Source organism: Mesoplodon densirostris, chromosome 1 (assembly GCF_025265405.1).
Source record: "Mesoplodon densirostris isolate mMesDen1 chromosome 1, mMesDen1 primary haplotype, whole genome shotgun sequence".
In the NCBI taxonomy this organism is placed as follows: domain Eukaryota; kingdom Metazoa; phylum Chordata; class Mammalia; order Artiodactyla; family Ziphiidae; genus Mesoplodon; species Mesoplodon densirostris.
Window position 1 is genome coordinate 5,533,382 of NC_082661.1, and position 17,154 is coordinate 5,550,535.

At 46.8% G+C, this 17,154-nt stretch overlaps 1 protein-coding gene across 2 annotated transcripts in view; it reads right to left on the reverse strand.

Annotated features, from left to right (window-relative positions):
- Positions 1-17,154, reverse strand: part of DOCK1 (dedicator of cytokinesis 1) — a 535,058-nt gene that overhangs the window by 393,942 nt on the left and 123,962 nt on the right. For both annotated transcript variants that reach the window (XM_060098409.1, XM_060098408.1), the window contains exon 23: positions 11,448-11,556. In XM_060098409.1, coding sequence (XP_059954392.1) covers positions 11,448-11,556 — 109 coding nt within the window. The remainder of the gene's footprint in view (positions 1-11,447; positions 11,557-17,154) is intronic.

Below are 17,154 nucleotides of genomic sequence, written 5' to 3' on the forward strand. Positions count from 1 at the left end.
GGATCTTCCCGGACCAGGGATTGAACCCGTGTCCTCTGCACTGGCAGGCAGATTCTTAATCACTGCGCCACCAGGGAAGTCCCTTCACCCGCTTCTTAAGGTGTCTCTCCATCGCGCAGTGGCTTAAGCCAACGATCTGGGAGGTGATGACATCGCCCTGCCTCTTCCTCATCTCCCACATTGGAGCCACCACCGCAGTCTGTAAATGATACCAGCAAGTCTCTTCCTCCTTCTTAAAACTCATCACCAATACTGGAGCCCAATGTCTCAACCAGGGGCAATTCTGCCCCCACCTCAACCCCAGGAGACACTGAGCAATATCTGGACACATTATTGGTTGTCACGCTAGGGAATGCATCTAGCGTGTAGAGGCCAGGGATTCTGCTCAACATCTGTAGTGCACAAGACAGCCCCACAACCAAGAAGGATGGGCCCCAAATGTCAGTAGTGCTAAAGGAAAGAAGCCTGCTCTAGCCCCAGCCCCATGGTCTCTTACCTGGACTTCATGACAGCCTCTCACCCTCCTCTCTTAACTGCTCCAGCCCACTCTGCAGACAGCAGCCAGATGACCCCTTGAGAAGCCAAGTCTGACCTGACCACGCCCGTTCCAGTGGCGCCCACGGATCCTGAGCAGAACCACCGGGCTCTGCCCCAAGCGCCTCCCCCACCTCTCCATCCTCTCCCCCCAGCCCTCGCTGGCTCACTGCCCACCCCGTGCAGCTACAACCACTGATCTTATGGCCAGTCCTGGAAAGCAGCAAATACCCTCCTGTCTACTGGCCTCTACCTGGAATTCCCCCACCTCATGCTTCCTTCACCCAACTCCTCCTTGAAACTTTCCTTGAACCCCCCACCTCTTCCCCATCCCCTGATATCCCTGGTCACCCCCTCCCTTACTTTCCTCAAAAGGACCTTTTACAATTGAAAATTAGAGATTTATGTCTACGGTTTGCTTAAAATCGTACAACTATGTATGTGTGGGTATGGTGATTTGATTAATATCTGTCTCGCTGACTTAAATGTAATCACCACGAGAACAGAGCCCACATCTGTATTATATGTGTGTGCCCAGCGCCTGGCACACAGAATGAACATATTAGTAAATGAATTTTTAAAACAAATGAGCCAATAAATGAACAATGCGGGGCTAAGCATAAAGCCATCCATGAGACCTGCTCAGTTTCACAGAGCGCTGAATAAATCCTGATTGTGATGGAGGAAGGAGAAAAGGGCTGGGGGGCACCTTGCCTGGTGGAAGAGGTGGGCAGAAGGCTTGGATAAGGAAGAGGAGCTGGGGGAGAGACCCCTGAAGGCCAAGGTCAGGGGCCAGGAGAAGGCAATCCCTCCAGGTGCCTGAGCTCTGAAGCCACGAATTGAAAGGAGTGCTTTTCCACTACAGAGCATCACTGCAGGGGGCAGGGCAGGCAAGGTGGCTAGGAAAGGCCTGAAACCCTGCAGTCCCAAATTAAAGCCTTGTCCTCCAACACAAGCAGGCACATGAGGGTAAAGAACATGGAGGAAACCCACCACAAAATTAAAGGAAAGATCAGTGCCACCAGCTACTTCTCATTCACTGCAGGCTTAAAATGCTAAAAGCAAAAATCCTAGTACTCAACAATGGAAAAATTAGCGATGAAAAATCATTTGATTAAGCAAACGGACGCACATCGATGCAGGCACGTGCTCTTAACTGGCACAGAGCCGTTACAACTACAACTACTCATTCATGTGGAAAGGCACTCATGACATAATGATGAAAAGGGAGTAAAGCGAACCTTATCTAGGTTGTAACTATAAAAATTCTCACGCACGTGCACCATAACGTGGGTAGAAAACCAACACAGACGGTTGGTTTGCTGAAGGAGAGTGGAGAACAGAAATGATTTTGCTTTCTGCTAAGGCTGCATTTCTGCTGTTGCAAAGTCCTGTCCACTACAAATGGGGGCAGGGAGGTGGTCAGGAAATAAGTGTCTCCATCCAGACAGCTCCAGACAAAGTCTGCCCACATGGGTGGTATCTCAAGTGTCCTGGGGCTACAGCCGAGAAGACTGTGCAACTCCCCTGCAAGGAACTCTGGCCAGAAGAGAGATTCCAGAAATCCAACACTGGGCGAATGCTCTCCACATTATACACTGGGGGAAGCTGGAAGCCCCAGTGTTGGGTGAGTTCAAATTGGAAGCATTTTGAGCCAAAGGTTTACCAAGCAAACGACCTAGAATGCTTTCTTCAACTTTTTTTTTTTTTTGGCTGCTTCTTTTTTGATGCGAGTCATGACTTCACTTGCAAGTGTCTTATCATCTACGCCTAAGGAAAACTTGTGAAATCAGAATAGTCCAGAACATCAGGCAGAGGAGGGCTGGTGCCGCAGGTGAAGCCAGCCCCGAGGGGAACACCTGCACCTGCCTGGACTCCTACGTCCCCCACCCTCCAGGGCAGCCAGGACACTCACTGCGTAGGTGACATCCAACCACACCCACCTCAAAGTGCGGCCAGGGACCGACATCAGCTGCACTCAGTGGGTGATGATTGGAAATGAAGACCCTTGGCCCCCTCCCTGGAATTACCGAGGGGGAATCTGCATTTTCACAAGACCCCCAGGTGATGTGTGTGCACACACTGAGGGCTGAGAAGCACGGGTCTCCAGCTCCTCTGGGCTCCAGACGGCTATGGGAACCTGGGCCAGGGTCAGCTTCCTCTCCAGCTGTTCATCAACCACTGGCCGAGGTGCCGTTGGCATCCATGTTGATTCTACACTGACCTCTATCGTAGGTTCTATTTTATCCCAGAAAAAGCTATATTCAGATCCTAACCCCTGGTACCTGTGAATGTGACCTTGCTTGGAACTAGGATCTTAGCAGATGCCATCGAGTTAACGTAAGGTCACACTGGAGCAGGGTGGGCCCGAAATTCAGTGTGACTGGTGCCCCTATGTGAAGAGGAGACAAAGACACAGGCACACGGGGGGAACCCCGTGCGAAGGTGCAGACAGAGATGGGCGTGACCCATCAACAAGCGGGGACTGCCAAGGACCACGGCACCCAGCAGACACTGGGAGGAGGGCACAGAACAGGTTCTCTTACAGAATGTCTGAATGTTGGTGCCCTGAGCCCTCAGTTCATAGCCTGAAACCCAGCCCCACTATGTGATGGATTAGGAGGTGGGGTCTTGGGAGGTGATTCGGATTAGGTGAGGTCAGAAGGGTCGGGTGCTCATAACGTGATTAGTGCCCTTATAAGGGCCATAAGAGAGCTTGCTTCATGTCTCTGCTATCCACCATGTGAGGATGAACAAAGTCAGCTGTGGGCAATGCAGAGGAAGGCTCTCACCAGAACACTGCCCTGACGCACCCTGATCTTGGACTTCCAGGCTCCAGAAACGTGAGGAATAAATTTCTGTTGTTTACAAGCCACCCAGTCTATGATATTCTGTGACAGTAACCCAGACTAAGACAAGCACCCAGAAGGAAGCTGCCATGTTTATGGTATTTAGTTGCAGCAGTCCGAGGACACTGGTGTCACTTCCAAGCATGGCTTGGTCCCCTCGGCCCCTGGAGTCTGGGACCATTCTCTCCCCCCTGTTAGTAGGAGAACTCTCCAGAAGGCCTGGCCCGTTGCTGATTCTCAATCAAATGGGGCCGTTCCCTTCATGGCTGTCTTCTCCTGAGCTGCCAGCCTTCAGCTGCTGAGTATCCTGGTTCAAAAAGTCTTCCCCCCAAATGGACACGTGACCTGGAAAGTCACCATCGAAGCCATCTCAGACAAATGGTGACAGACTTGCAAGCAAAGCCCTGACTCGCATCTGCGGCATCCTGGATCAATCAACACGATCAACCACCACCAGCCCCCACCCTCAAAAAAAAGTGAGGAAATTATTTTATTGTTTGTTCTGAGTGCACCTTCCTGGCTCTGATGCTACCCATGTCTTTAAACTACATACAAGTCTATGATGGTTCCCACATCTCGCTGGCCTGCTTCCTCAGGGCCCAGAATCATCTGAGCTGAAGGAACTGGACTCAGCAGAGCTCTTGTCTCCTTACCCGATTCACCCACTGATCCTGTACCAAGAGACGCCAAGGTTACGTAAGCAGGTGACTTCTGAGGATCAAACAGCTCCCTAGGCGTCCAACGCTGTGGTCAAGTCGCTCAGTCCCACAAAGTATAGGATGAAGTGGAATCACAGACAGGACCAGGGTTCTAGTGAAAACCAAGGCCAGGCCATCACGTGGAACACAACAGCCCAAATGGGAGGAGCACAGATTCATCAGGCAGGGAGCACGTCCTGATAGCTGTGCTCACAACTCCCACAGACCTTCAGAGCATTTGGAAATCTGGATGCACCCAGCTAACCAGACAGAACCAGGTCTTTGCCATAGAGAAAGCGTTGGCCAAGGAGGTTACTGAAGCACTGTTTACGGAAAGGAAAACTAGAAACAATCTTGGTGCCCAAACATAGAAAACTGGTTAAATAAGCTACGACACAACCATGAAGTAATATAACCTTAAAAAAGATGTTCTTGGGCTTCCCTGGTGGCGCAGTGGTTGAGAGTCCGCCTGCCGATGCAGGGGACATGGGTTCATGACCCGGGCTGGGAGGATCCCACATGCCGCAGAGCGGCTGGGCCCGTGAGCCATGGCCGTTGGGCCTGTGCGTCCGGAGTCTGTGCTCTGCAACGGGAGAGGCCACAACAGTGAGAGGCCCGCATACCGCAAAAAAAAAAAAAAAAAAAAAAAAAGATTTTCTTCAAGAGTACTGAAGGATGTAGGGAAATGTATGTGGAAAAAAGGAAAGTTGTATAAGTAGGTATATATAAACACACATACGTATGTAAATATCTGTACGTATATATCATATATATAATCTCATGCATCATCACAGACTAAGGAGGAAAAGCCTACGGTTATAAAGACAAAAATGCTAACACTGTAATTTATGGGGGGTGAGATGACAAGTGAGACTTATCTTTCTGAAGTGACTTTTGGGCATTTTCCACTTTTCTAAAAAGATCACATATTACATTTAAACTGAGGGCAAGGACACAGTCAATCCCTGCTTTGTTTAAGGGAGCTGATAAGACTTCACATCCTCATGGGAATCTTGAACGCAGCACATGAAGTGGAGAACACTGGGGCCCAGGACGAAGGGGTCAAGTGGGAGCTGCTATGACTAGAGCCAAGGCCCTGGGCAGGTCAGCAGTGACCCGTGCAACCTGATTTTCTCATCTGCAAGGAAATCACAGTATTTCCGATCCTTGTTTTGTCATCATCCCTAAAACGTTCAGAGAGTTTTTCCAGAGGACAAAAATATGCAAAACTTACAAATTTGTGAGAAGCAGTGAGGACCCTGGATGCTAGCTGAGAAATGGAAGAAAAGCAGCCAAAGCTTCTGATAACGAAGAATTTTAGATAAAACAGAAGAGAAGTAAGTACAGTTCACGTCCAGGTATTATTTGTTGTTGTTGTTGTTGTTTTTTAACATCTTTATTGGAGTATAATTGCTTTACAATGGTGTGTCAGTTTCTGCTTTATAACAAAGTGAATCAGCTATACGTATACCTACATCCCCATATCCCCTCCCTCTTGCGTCTCCCTCCCACCCTCCCTGTCCCACCCCTCTAGGTGGTCACAAATCACTGAGCTGATCTCCCTGTGCTATGCGGCTGCTTCCCACTAGCTATCTATTTTACATTTAAGGAAATGAAAACCATGCTTCTTGGAGGGCAAAACTCACCCAGCAACTACATTTACTGTGATTACCATAGAGCTTATTTCCAACACAGTTCTTCCTGGGGAAGGCCAGACAGAAGTGGCACCACCAGGGGTCAGAAAGGCAAGCAACAGGGAAGCTGGCACCCAAGGGGCAGCCCCCTGGAAGGAAGGCAAAGCCTCACGCCATCTGTGTGCCCATCTCAGCTCAGGAGCCTCAAATTCAATTAATCTTCACCCCAGTCCAATCCACATGCTGGTAGGGGAATTCACTGAGCACCAGGGACCTGTGTCTTTACAATGGAAGACACACACAACACTAATAATATTTCATACTAAACCGAACAAGAGGGTGGAAGAAATAGAAAGAACGGTAAAGAGCAGTGTTTTTCAAATGTGGGTTGAGATACGTTCGCTGTTCAGGAAATAAATTTAGTGCCTGTCAACCAGCAATTTTTTTTTTTAGTGAAGTACATGAGTTCAGAATAGACAAAAGATACCAGAATAGAATAGAAAATGCCAGGGTACATCCCATGGAATAAAGGGTTAGAACTTTTTCATGAAAGACTTTTCAGCTTCTCACACACACACACACACATACACACACACGCACGCATGCACACACAGACACGCCCAACAATGCATTTTTTATTGTGGATCAGGGTCAATGTTTCCTTCAACAGAAAGTTCTAGAAACTTCTAGGGAGGCTATGCCTAGTTCACAGGGTAGTCTTTTCCAGGGTCATCCCACAGAGTTGTAAGATTTGTGGAACAGAGTGAAAATGTCAATGCCTGTGTTAATTCTGACGGCAAAACCCCAAGTGCCCCAAATCTAGCACTGCAATCCACGAGTGGTGAAGAAACAGAAGCCTCTGTGGCCAATGCAGGGGGCCCATCACCGAGACCCATCCTCCAAGAAGCCTCAGGACCAGCCCCATGGAACCGCCTTTACCTCCCTCTAGACACAGACAAGTTCTGCTGGCATAGCATCAAAGTTTTTTAATAGCTTTATGCCAAAAAACACAGGACATATCCACTGTGATGAAAAGCTCCACAGGGAACGAAGCTGATGTCTTTACAGCCCCAAAGCATCTGATTCAGAGCTGTTGTCCGTCGACGTGGACAACCACTTTAGGCCCTGTTTCTGAGCCATAGGATCACTGGTGCCCAGTGACCCTCTCTGGGGGAACTGAATGGAAGGACGTGGCTCTGGATCCAGGCAACGTGGGCTTAAATTATCCCTCTGCCTGGTCCCATGGCCTTGGGCAAGTTCATTAACAGCTCTAGGTGTCTTCACCTAAAATCAATGATCGTACCTATGGAACGGGAGTACTGTGAGGGTCACAGAAGATGATAAATATAGAGCGCTCAGAACAGCAAGTGATCAATGAATATCAGCCCCTGGAGCTCATGCTTCTTCCTATCAACCTTTGGAATTAATCCTCCGGGTGGTTTCCGAGCATCCAGAGGGGCACTCTACTCGCGTCTCTAAGAATCCAAGGCTAGGAGAGGTGGCTGGATTGACTGTGAAGATTCTGAACAGCAGAACCTGGAATCTGACCCATTTCTCCAAGGCAGCTGGAGAACATCACAGCTTCTGGAGAAAACCAAGTCCATTGCCAGATGTGAGTTTTAAGGAAATGCCGAAATACAGTCAGGGAACAAGAAGAGCAGGTACAGCACTGAGGGTGTAGTGAGTAAAGAGAGGTTCTGCCATCATTTCACCAAGAGTAACTGAGCACCAGACACACAGTGGCTCGTGATAGGCACGGCCAAGGTGAGCAAAGGAAGAGGAGGCAATGGAAGAGGATGATCGCGTCTGGCTTGGAGATGCTGCAGGTGAAGTGCCATTGGGGCATGCGTGGGGGAGAGGCAGACGGTGACCACAGAGGGTAGAGCAGAGAACAGGACCAGACGGCGCTGGCCACAGGTACAAGGACCTGCTCGTGGTGGGGGAGGAGACGGAGAAGTGTGTTGGCCAAGAAGGTTCCCCAAAGCACCTGCTGAATGCTGAGGATGTCTGGGGTGGCTGTAGGCACATGAAAGGGACAATCTGACGTGCAGACAGAAGATTCCAGACTGAGGGGAAAGGGTGAGGGATCCATGAGGACCCCAAAGGAAGGGGCAGGTAGGGGATAACTCAACACAGGTGGAGGGTTAGTTGCAGGTGGTAGAATGGACTCGTCTTCTTCGGAAGGAAGTGAGAAAGGAAAGGCGATGTTGGACAGGTATTAGAGGATCTTTTCAGTACAGCAGACAGACCAGCATCATTTGCTAAAGGTGGAGGGGGGCGGGTAATGAGTCTCAAGCTGGAGAAGCTGCCAGAAATACTGTTAAGATAAATGGAACAAGAAATCTTTTTTTTTAAATTTTTATAAAAAATAACATGGTATGGGTGCTGTGGAAAATGACATGGTAATTCCTCAAAAAATTAAACATACAACCCAGCAATTCCACATCTGGTATAGACCCAAAAGAAGTGAAAGCAGGGCTTGAACAGCTAGTTACTTGTAAACTTACTTTCACAGCAGCATCATTCACAAAGGCCAAAAGGTGTAAAGAACCCAAGTGTCCATCAAAAGGTGCATGAATAACAAAATCTGTTAGATACATGCAATGGAATACAATTCTGTCTCAGCAAGGAAGGAAATTCTGACACCTGCTGCAACATGGGTGAACCGTGAGAACATTATGCTAAGTAAAAGAAGCCAATCACAGGCTTCCCTGGTGGCACAGTGGTTGAGAGTCCGCCTACCAATGCAGGGGACGCGGGTTCGTGCCCTGGTCCGGGAAGATCCCACATGCCGCGGAGTGGCTGGGCCCGTGAGCCATGGCCGCTGAGCCTGCGCGTCCGGAGCCTGTGCTCCGCAGCGGGAGAGGCCACAACAGTGAGAGGCCCGCGTATCGCCAAAACAACAAAAAAAAAAAAAAAAAAAAAAAAAGCCAGTCACAAAAGGACGTGTACGGTATGATTCCACTTACACGAGGAACCTGGAATACTCAAATGCATAGAGACAGACAGCAGCACGGTGGCTCTCAGGGGCTGGGAGGAGGGGAGGACAGGGCCGCTACGGCGTAACAGGTACCGAGTTTCTGTCTGGGGCGACGAAAAGGGTTCCGGAGACGGATGGTGGTGATGGTTTCACAGCCACATGAATGTCTTTCACGTCACAGAACTACACGCTTAAAAGTGGTTAAAGGGGGCCTCCCTGGTGGCGCAAGTGGTTGAGAGTCCGCCTGCCGATGCAGGGGATACGGGTTCGTGCCCCGGTCTGGGAGGATCCCATATGCCGCGGAGCGGCTGGGCCCGTGAGCCATGGACGCTGAGCCTGCGCGTCCGGAGCCTGCGCGTCCGGAGCCTGTGCTCCGCAACGGGGGAGGCCACGACAGTGAGAGGCCCGCATACCGCAAAAAAAAAAAAAAAAAAAAAAAAAAAAAAAGTGGTTAAAGGGGTAATTTTTCATGTTATTTACCAGATAAAGAATTTTTGTAAGGATTTGTCAGCAGCTCTGAGGTTGGGGGTCATTAACTGAGGGACCGTAAAGCAGCACAATGGTGAGTGTGTCTCCAGAACCACCTGGGGGCCCCAGAGCAGGATCTAGAAGTGGAGGAGACCTGAGGCCACCTGGCAGAGCATTGCCCACATATTCACCGTGGTTCCCTCTCCCATGTAACAAAAACGTACCCAAGTATGCTCCTGCTGAAGTTAAATGACCCTGCTAAAAACTCCAAGTCCGATGGAAGGCAGCGCTGTTGAAAATTCTACTTGGATGCTGTGTTGATCCTGCAGTTAATTATTATCAGAAACTCCTCTCGCCTCTCCCTTCATTGAGGCATAAAATGCTGACGTGAATCCACAAGGTGGGTGTAAGTGGTTCTTACAAGTCTGAGAAGGGTGACGGCAGGGTGCTCAGAACGGCCACTTGACCCCACAAGTCCATCAGGTCACGCTGAACAACACCAAGAAGGCATGGAGCGTGCTGACCCCCTACTCACAAATGAGATCATCTCCAAGATCAAAACAGCCAACAGGGGCCACCCTTGGGAAACAACGTTTAACCCCTAAGAAATGCCAGTCTTTTTCATATTTCCTCTACGTAAGATGACTCACAATTGTATTTCCATTTCCACAGAGCAAAACATAAAAAGTTAAAACAACACAAAAACAGGATCCCATGATGGGAATTCTTAAATTTCAGAAGTCAAGGAAGCACATATTGTGCAAGAACAAAATACAAAATTAGCAGCAAGGAGGCAACATTTCAAATAAAACTCAGTCATCTGGCTTGCAGATATAAGGTTTGCATCAATGCACAAGCGTCACTGAACTCACCCATGTCTCATAATAAAACACCCACTGAAGGAAGGACTTTCAAGTCTGCAGTTACTGAATGCCTTGACATCCAGGGAGGTGGGCAGACACAAGTCAAGCCCAATCAAATTTAATAATCTAACAGTATATTTAGAAACCGAAAAGGACTTCTGGGCTCAAAACTTCCTGTCATTTGTATCTATTCTTAGACTCCCTGTGTCTGTTTTTCAGAAATGCCAGAGGATTTTGTAGTAAATGTACCAAACACATTGTTAATTTTAACCTCAAAACAATAAGGCAGCTTTAGGCAATAAGTTGCCAAAATAATTAAGCCAAAACTTGAAAATACACGCCACATAGCTTTCTCTGTGGATCACCAGCTCTACATGAAGACTGAGAAATGATACTGAGGATGGCACGGCTCTGCCATACAGCAGCTTCACCTCCGAGATGAAAGGGTCATCGTGACTGTTCATGTTTAGTGACACTGCTCCCCTGGTCACAAGAACCGTGACACACATCTGAGCACACGTACATCTCTGTCCCAGACTTAAAAGCTGGGAAATCACTTTCCCACAATATTTTTAATAGCCATAAAGATATTTCCTGGGAAATGATAGAGTAAAAGAACATTCCAAGAGGAAAGTAAGAACAGAGGCTGCTACAAGGAGCAGCGGAGTGAAACCTGCAAGTTAATCATCTGGAAGATTCTTGACCTTTGAAGGAATTAGCACGGGCAGCACACACAAATCGCACGGCTTCTTCTGCAGTAAGTCAGCCACACACTGAAACTGCCAGACAGGGATGCTGGCAAGTGTGCGGGTCCTGGGCTGCTCCCTGGGCCCTCTGCACGCCCCACCTCCTGGCACCTCCACGCTGGCGTGTCCTGAAGACCACACAGACCCCACCTGAGACGCAGGCATCTTTTCTCCCAAAGGACCACAGGGCAAGAACAGATAATAAGGTGGTGAGAACAGTAGGACCACGGGAAGGTTGGATCCCTCACTCGCTCTTCCAGACTCGCTGGAGGGACCAAGATGTACCACTATCAGCACAGCTCAGCCTGAGGTCTGACGGATGCCTGGGGCACCTACAGCTTCAGCCTCCCACACCTGCTCAGATACTGAGATGCCCTGACAAGTGACGTGAAAACATCATTCTCATCCACTTCCCCATCCTTCCATAAAGGAAACTGAGAACTTCTCCTTGCAGAGAAGCAAAGAGCAAGAGCAGCATTTAAGAGCACCTACAGAGGAAGCAGAAAGAATCCCATTACAGGGACCACGATCACAGCCATTGCAAAGCCACTCCTGAACTTTCCGCTCAAGTCCAGGCTTCGAAGGACATGCCGACCCTGCTTTTCTCGGCCTGCAGGGAGTCCTGCATCTAAGAGCAGGGCCCTGAGTGTGGCTGACACTGCCCCGAGGACCTACCTTCACCCGGACGGTCTGGTCTGACACGCCGCTCATCATGTCGCTGATGGATCGGAACAGCTGCACCAGGGACTCCACGAAATCAGCCTCTCCTTTGTTTTCATACAGCCTGCAAAGGAACACACAGATCTGTGGGCCCAGCACACGGCACATCACCACTTTCTGCTCCTGCATCTACAGACATTAAAGTTGCTGTGAGGGAACATCCTCAATATCCATGGAACATGGGAGCTGACTTGGATTATAATCTGGACCACTCGGCTAGGGAGATATGCCTTCATGCTGAAGAAGCTGATTTTTAATCATTCTATTTATTGCCTTTTGGCTTGTAACATAACACATTCTACAAATCTGAAAAACGCAGAAATGTATAAAAAGGGAGGGAAGGAGGGAGAGGGTAAGGAAGGGAGAGAGGAAGGATGGAGAAATCCAGCTTTAATTCTACCCCACAGAGATCACATCATTAATATTTCAGTGTATATCCTGCCAGTGTTTCTTAAACCCATAATGTCACATAATTGACAACCACAAAGACAACTAAGTTTAACATGATCTTAGAACCTTTGAAAATGACACTATAATAATAAACTCAAAATTACCTGATTTCAGAGTAATGACACTATACAAATTCTTCCATCATAGAATTGGTGGTTCCAGGAAAACATTCAAAAAGTGGATCATATTCGGTAAATGGATAATAAGGAAGTGGTACATTGGTCACATGTATGCAAATACGTGCTGCTAATTGTAAATAAGTTTCATCTATAAATTATTTATTAGCAGTTACTTCAAGCTGCTGTGTTACTAACAAGCAATACATTTGCATTTTAAAATGCTGCAGCGCAGATGTTTTATTAATACAGACTAGTTTTCTGCCTAATTAAAAGTATACCATACCTGATAACTTGTGTACAATGGAAAATTTTGTAAACTAAGTGATAATTAATTACCCTAGAAGTAATCTTAAATGAGTTCCATTGTAAAGCAACAAATTCTGTCTAAAATGGGAAATTGCAACCTAGTGTATCTGTTGTGTAAAGGGTTTTCAAATAGGGGTTTGTATAAACAGTGTACCAAACAAAGACAATTATGAAGTCATGAACTTCTGCTTGCAGGTGAAAAGGAGCAAGGTTTGCCAGACTGGTGCAAATACTTGGGGAGGCTTCTAGCATGTACTCATCCATTGTCCCCCATTCCCCCCAACCCCGCTCCCAGTATATCTGCCAATTCCTAAGGCTCCATGGCACAGGGGACAGAAAACCAAAATTAAAACATCTATAAAGCAGAGTGGAGTATTTATCTATCCAGAGATAAAGAATACAGTTTGGAAAATGCCAGGGAGAGGGGCTCCAGATAACACAGCAGACTCTCAGTTGAAAACCCTGGGGAACCAGAGGAAAACCATATAAGCCTGAGGCTCACAAAGGCTACATACAGTCTCTGTAATGTAAAGGTTCAGTCTCACTTTCTCTGACTAGAAAAGAAAAGGATGAGTCATCTCTTGAAGAAGATCACATCATCCGGAGCTTTGACAGTTTTATATATTCACAGTCCTGTATTCAAACAAAGTTACTAAACACAGCAAAATACCAGACCACATGGCCGAATCAAAAAAGAGACAACAGAAACAGATCCACAAGTGATCAAGATACTGTATTTAGCAAGCAGTTACATCCTGTATCAAGACTGCCAAAATAAATGTATTATATTGTAAAACAAAAAGAAAAAGATGGAAAAAATAGAAAACTGGAAATATGAAAATAGAGAGATGAAGAAAACAGAAGGTAAGATAAAAAATTCTAGTAGAGAAATGAATGTATAAAAAAAGATGAAAATTCTAAAACAAAAATATAATATCTAAAATTAAGAATTCAGGAACTTCCCTGGTGGCACAGTGGTTAAGAATCCACCTGCCAATGCAGGGGACACAGGTTTGATCCCTGGTCCAGGAAGATCCCACATGCCGCGGAGCAACTAAGCCCATGTGCCACAACTAATAAAGCCCACACACCTAGAGCCCATGCTCTGCAACAAGAGAAGCCACCACAGTGAGAACCCTGCACACTGCAACGAAGAGTAGCTCCCACTCGCTGCAATTAGAGAAAAGCCCGCACACAGCAATGAAGACCCAACGCAGCCAAAAAAAAAAAATTTTTTTAAATGATAAAATTAAGAATTCACTATATGGGTTAACTTGAGATTAGACAGAGTTAAAGACAGAATCAATGAAATGGAAGACAATCAACAGGAAAATAAACAGAAGAGACAGAAAATATAGAAAAGTGTGCTAGAGATATGTAGGACACAATGAAGAGATCTAACATACACGTAATTGAAGTTACAGAAGAAAATGAGAGCTACAATGTGACAAATGCAACATTAGACTAGATAATGGCCATGAATTTGCCAAAATTAATAAATAATCAATCCAAAATTCAAGAAGCAGGCTTCCCTGGTGGCACAGTGGTTAAGAATCTGCCTGCCAATGCAGGGGACACGGGTTCAGTCCCTGGTCTGGGAAGATCCCACATGCCGCGGAGCAACTAAGCCTGTGCGCCACAACTACTGAGCCTGCGCTCTAGAGCCCGAGAGCCACAACTACTGAGCCCACGTGCCACAATTACTGAAGCCCGCACACCTGGAGCCCATGCTCCGCAACAAGAGAAGCCACCACAATGAGAAGCCCGTGCACCACAACGAAGAGCAGCCCCCGCTCGCCACAACCAGAGAAAGCCCATGCGCAACAACAAAGACCCAAAGCAGCCAAAAATAATTAATTAATTTTTAAAAATTCAAGAAGCTCTCAAAATCCAATGTAGGATAAATAAAAGGCTAACCATTCCTATGTAATCCATAGTAAAACTGCTAATAACCACAGAAAAAGAGAAAAATTTTAAACATAGGTAGAGAAAAAATTTTAAAGACACCTTTACCTTCAAAGATGTAACAATAAGTCTGAAAGCTGACTTCTCACCAGAAATGATGGAAATCAAAAGAGAAAAGAATAACATCTGGAAGAAGAAAATAACTGCCAATCTAGAATTCTGTATTAAAAGAAAACATCCTTCAAAAACAAAGATGAAGTCAACGATTCTCATACAAACAAAACCTGCAGCAGACTTATACCCAAAGAAATTCTACATGAGGTTCTTTGCACCGAAGGAAAATTATCCTATAGGGAAACATAAAATTAAAAGAAAGATGGAAAAACAATAAATATAAAACATACTGAATGAATACTAACTATACAAAATAATAGTAATGCCTTAAAATATATGTAGACTTGAAATGCATGACAATAATAACACAAAAAAAGAGAGAGGGCTTCCCTGGTGGCGCAGTGGTTGAGAGTCCGCCTGCGATGCAGGGGACACGGGTTCGTGCCCCAGTCCAGGAAGATCCCACATGCTGCGGAGCGGCTAGGCCCGGGCGCCATGGCTGCTGAGCCTGCACGTCCGGAGCCTGTGCTCCGCAACGGGAGAGGCCACGACAGTGAGAGGCCCGCGTACCACACACAAAAAAAAGGACTGTATCTGTACAGTGTGGCTACAACTGTGTTCTAGGTTTCGAGAGGAAGGTATGTCCTTCTCTGCCCTCGAGAATCGTAAAGGCAGCCAAGATACATTTAGAGAACATTTAGAGAAAAAAACTAAGGTCAATATACTATAAAGTATATGATAAAAGTATACTATAAGAGTCTGGGACAGTCAGGTCTCCAAAGCTCATTAAGCGCTTGGGAAGGAAGGATCCTGGTTGCTACAGTATCTGGTGAGATGAGGTCAGGAATGTCCAGACAAGGGTCTTGGAAAGTTCAGGAAGCCTCACTGCCTTTTGGCAATTGCTGCCACTCACCTCTGACCTCTCTGCACTTTTGGTCCTGGACAGTCTCAGCTCCTGACAAACATGTTAACCTGGCAAAGCACCTCAGCTGGGGGTCAGCCCTGGCTCCTCGCACTCCAGGACAAAGGCTGACCCCGGGACCCCGGCCTGTGCCAACACCCTGCGGCCAAGGGCCAAAGCAAAGGCATTCCTAAGGATGTCTAAACTCAGAACACTTCCTGGGTCACAGGGAAGGGTCTGCTGCGTATTTCACTCCACTTCTATGTAACACTGTAGGACTGAATCACGTCTTGGATCACTTAGGGCTCAATGACTTCAAGTCAAAGAGATACGAGAGACACTAGTCTCAGAGACTGACCCCCAAGCTAATGGGGAAGAAAGGCTCTTGGGGGCCTAATTACATAGGATTTACTAATCCAGAACAAGTTAGGGATGCTCTAAAAACTGTCAGGGAACAGAAATTCTTGGTCAAAGGTGTGAGAAAGAGAATGTTCATTGCCCATCCAATAAATGCTTCTCCTTTGCCACTAAAAGAAATTTCATTTTGTTGAATGCATCAATAAATCCTTTCCCACCTCCCTTGCATCTAGGGTGGTCATGTGACACAGGTCTGGCCAATGAGATGGAAGCACCTGACCCTTTGTAGGCACTGGGGACAATGCTCTTTAAAAGGAGAGTAACTGGAAGAGCTGTTTACCCCTCACCTTCCCTTCTCTGCTGCCTGGAATGTGATCCTGATGCCAGGAGGGGCAGGAGCCACTTTGGGGCCATGAGATAGACACAGACCCCTAAGGATGGTGGGGCAGAGAAATAAGCAGCCAAGGACCCAGAATAAATAACCAGAGACCAAGTGCATGAGCTCCGGACTCTGGGCTCCATGTCATGTGGGGAAGAAAAAGTGAACCTCATCTGGTTGAACCACGTTAAGCTGGGTTTTTCTATAACATGTAGCCAATCATATTCCTAACCTCTGTTAAGATCAATCAAACTCAGTAATATTTATGGACCATGGTTCTAAAATCTCATGCCATTTGTATTTTGAGGTTGAAAGAGATTAAGGAGAGACAGAGAGAAATAATTTTGCTACTGGTTCACTTGGGTGCCCCAATCTTTTCTAAGTAGCAGTATTTTGTAAAAGATTAGAACATTTACAACAATAGCAGGAACACACCGACCACCAACGCACACTTCTTTGCATTACTAATCTCTGGATGAGAAGGAAAATCAGCAGTGTGTTTGGAAAGGAGATGGGCATCAATGAACCCCTAACCCAGTGTCATACTGATCACAAATTGTACAAGATGAAAAATTTTTTTCAAATAAAACATGACATAATCCGTGCCACCTGACTGTTCCGTTCTTTCAAGTTCATCCTTGCACCTTAGCATCAATTTTGTTTTAGAGTACCCAAAAATTTAAAATTAGTGGGGAAACATATAAAAGCAAGATAGAGGGTGCCAAGAAGTTCATTTTTACAAAAGTAATTTGATTAAAAAATAAGATAGGGGCTTCCCTGGTGGCGCAGTGGTTGAGAGTCCGCCTGCCGATGCAGGGGACACGGGTTCGTGCCCTGGTCCGGGAAGATCCCACATGCCACGGAGCGGCTGGGTCCGTGAGCCATGGCCACTGAGCCTGCGCGTCCAGAGCCTGTGCTCCGCAATGGGAGAGGCCACAACAGTGAGAGGCCCACGTACCACAAAAAAAAAAAAAAGATAAAACACAGGAAAACAAAACCTCATTTACTTGGTCATCTTTCATACCGTGACAGTGAGAAAATCATCAACAGCTTTGACCTTGAAGAAAAGAAAAAGCTTTGACCCACATCAAGAGTCACACTTATCCACAATAAGCAAAATAGAAGAGTGTG